The sequence below is a fragment of the Priapulus caudatus genome, unplaced genomic scaffold (assembly GCF_000485595.1).
Source record: "Priapulus caudatus unplaced genomic scaffold, Priapulus_caudatus-5.0.1 Scaffold347, whole genome shotgun sequence".
NCBI lineage: Eukaryota > Metazoa > Priapulida > Priapulimorpha > Priapulimorphida > Priapulidae > Priapulus > Priapulus caudatus.
The window spans coordinates 169,494-172,519 of NW_014577408.1; the positions used below are offsets into that span (position 1 = coordinate 169,494).

The 3,026-nt window shown below is 41.0% G+C and overlaps 1 protein-coding gene across 1 annotated transcript in view; it reads left to right on the plus strand.

Annotated features, from left to right (window-relative positions):
• Window positions 1-3,026, plus strand: part of LOC106809352 (protein-arginine deiminase type-2-like) — a gene marked incomplete at its 3' end in the record, with an annotated part of 30,280 nt that overhangs the window by 9,877 nt on the left and 17,377 nt on the right. Inside the window, 1 exon segment of the mRNA XM_014812416.1 lies at window positions 1,206-1,297. Within this exon segment, the coding sequence (XP_014667902.1) occupies window positions 1,206-1,297 (92 nt within the window).

Here is a 3,026-nt window from a genome sequence, read left to right on the forward strand (position 1 = left end):
GTGTGTGTGTGTGTGTGTGTGTGTGTGTGTGTGTGTGTGTGTGTGTGTGTGTGTGTGTGTGTGTTGGGGGTGTCTGTCGTGGCCGCCTAGCTCTCTATCACTAGCGCGCTATGTAACTACTCTCGCTTCGCATAGAGTTCGCTCCAATGACAGACAATCGAACAAAATTAACCTAATTAAGCGTTTAATCACTGAAACATCACCTCAGTTTAACGCCAGGTTAGTAGAATCGCGCACCACTACTAAATTCTATGTGCATAGCAGCCAACTTATAATATGTGGAATTTACATTATGACGAGTTATGTCAGTTAAATACTAAACTGATATTATTAACTATTGTCGCTCCATCTAGATCAATAATAGATATATAATCTAATACTGCTACAATATTGCTGTCTGTAATCGCTTCTGGCACGAGAAGAGATAGGAATGATGTGTTAGAATTAGGCGCATCGTTTCGCAGCAGGTAGACTAAATATGCGTTGTGTGTACTCATATATGGCCATGCCATGTGTCAGTTTATAGGTCTGTGTCCGTTTATTGTCTGCACCTAACTTGTTTGACCGTCGTTACATAAAGTTCTTACTTGTCTACCTAACTATTTACTTACATACTTCCTTACTTCCTTACTTACTTACTTTACTTACTTACTTACTTATTTACTTACTTATTTACTTACTTACTTACTTACTCCCTTACTAACTAACTTACTTAATTACTTACTTACTAGATCGTAGATGTGCTATTATCTTGCTATTCGTGTAATTGTAAAGCGGCGGGGTTGTGTATGGTCGTTGCAGTGGAAGCATGCGACAAGCGTTCATCCGTCTCGGTGGCTTTAGCGAAGAGACGCTTGTATCTGGCTACGACCTCTGCATCGATCTCTCTAGGTAAGCTATTCACGTCACTTCCTACCTGTCCAGGTAAGTAAAACACGTCACTATCTACCTTCCATGTAATTAAACACGTCACTATCTACCTGTCCATGTAAGCTAAACACGTCACTATCTACCTGTCCATGTAAGTAAAACACGACTCTCTCTCTCTCTCTCTCTCTCTCTCTCTCTCTCTCTCTCTCTCTCTCTCTCTCTCTCTTCATCTTTCTCTCTCTCTCTCGCCCTCCCCTGTCTCCTCTGCCCTTCATCTAGAGATCATCGCCCGCTTGACTCGCGCATCTAGGTGACGAGATACGTTCGTTTTCCAGGTTACCATGACGACGGCACAGTTCCGACATAATGCTAACAATGTGGAGCCACGCGGCCGGTTACCTGGTGGCCGAGGACCCCGCTCTCCGTGGTGCGTGTGCTAGCAGGGGCTGCGGGGCCGATACTGTGGTTATATACACGCACGCACAGCCACGCGAATCCTCATCGGTTCGTCTTATAGTGGTGCGGTGCGTTGTCAGAAACAGTGAATCTGTGTGACTGTCGCGAGATCAAGCTATCGTACCATTTGCAAAAGCGCTTAACGTGCAAACGCGACGGCATTTTGGAATTATGGTATCAGAATTGATTACGATGTTTCTGACAACGGACCGCAGAATAGAATTAAAGGGGCACCTACGATTCCAGGTAGCGCATATCGTATATGTGTTCGTCAAGCTATGAAGATGGAAGATGCGAATAGACTGTGATGTGTGTAGGCCGCAATATCGTAAAACACTTGCTGCATAAGCTCATTGATTTCTTGATATGAGATATATCAGGGGTAACAAAATGACAAGACATCAGGAGTAACATTATAACAAAAATATCAGGTGTAAGATAAAAACTAAAAACCTTTTCGTATAATTATTACCTTTCGAAATATTCACACATGCACGCGGCATGCGTTTACGTAGCAAAAAGGAATTTGATAATGTCTATCGGATAAACTCTTGAGCATCGGGTTTCGCGTGCATCTGATTGGTTCGCGATAATCACGTGGATAGAGAAATAACCAACGCCACGTCTATCATTTCCTCAACATGGTCTGCTAGCATCTATGACAAATACGACATACGCATATACGCTCGCCTATGACACTATTTGTCATAGGAAGATTCTTCCTAGGACAAATATTGGCGAGTCAACTTCGTTCCGCTTTACAGCTGAAATTCACTGCTTGCGTTCATAATAGCGCTCCTAAACTCCTATGATGCGCACAACACATACAACAATATTTGTCATAGGAAGAATCTTCCTATGACAAATAGTGTCATAGCAGAGCGTATATGCGTATATCGTATTTGTCATAGATGCTAGCAGAACAGGCTGATTTCCTTTACGTTGTCCCCATTGTGCGTATTACATTGGAGTAATAAGCTGACTCCGCTGAAAAAGTAAGGGGGCCGTTGTCAGAAACAAAATTAGTCGCAACATTAGTCTTACCATTAACTTCCACTCGTAAACCGTTGACAGAAACATCGTAATGTTGCGAGAACGAAAAATCTTCGCAAATATCCTCATAACATTACGAGAGCCCAGACCCTCTCGTAACTTTAATATTAAAATGAAAATAACACATTTAGACTAAGAATTACAATTATAGTGATATTATATTTTATAATAAATTAATGAATAAAATGTGTGTTGTTCTTGAAAATCACGTCAAATCTACCGCTGATAAAACAAAACAATACATTTACAAATGGCGTATGGCATTTGTTCTCTTGTTCTAAAGGTTTTCCACGCTTACCACGATTCTCGCGTCTCGCGTTACAGTGTGAGAATTTGTCTTGTTGTGCAGAATTAATTCATGACCACGTCGTTTTTCATCAAATATTATTTATATGTGGTTAGCCATCATAATATGCATAAATTACTGTGATGTACAATAAATGTGTATGAATTTGAATTTTGTGATAACTATAATATTCTCTGCATGTCACGCTACGGTCGGCGTACGCTCATATGGCGACGGAATCCCCACCGATCATGAGAGCTCAAGGCGAGAGAGCTTGAAACTAATTCAAACACGCTGTCCATCTATCTATCTATCTATCTATCTATCTATCTATCTATCTATCTATCTATCTATCTATCTA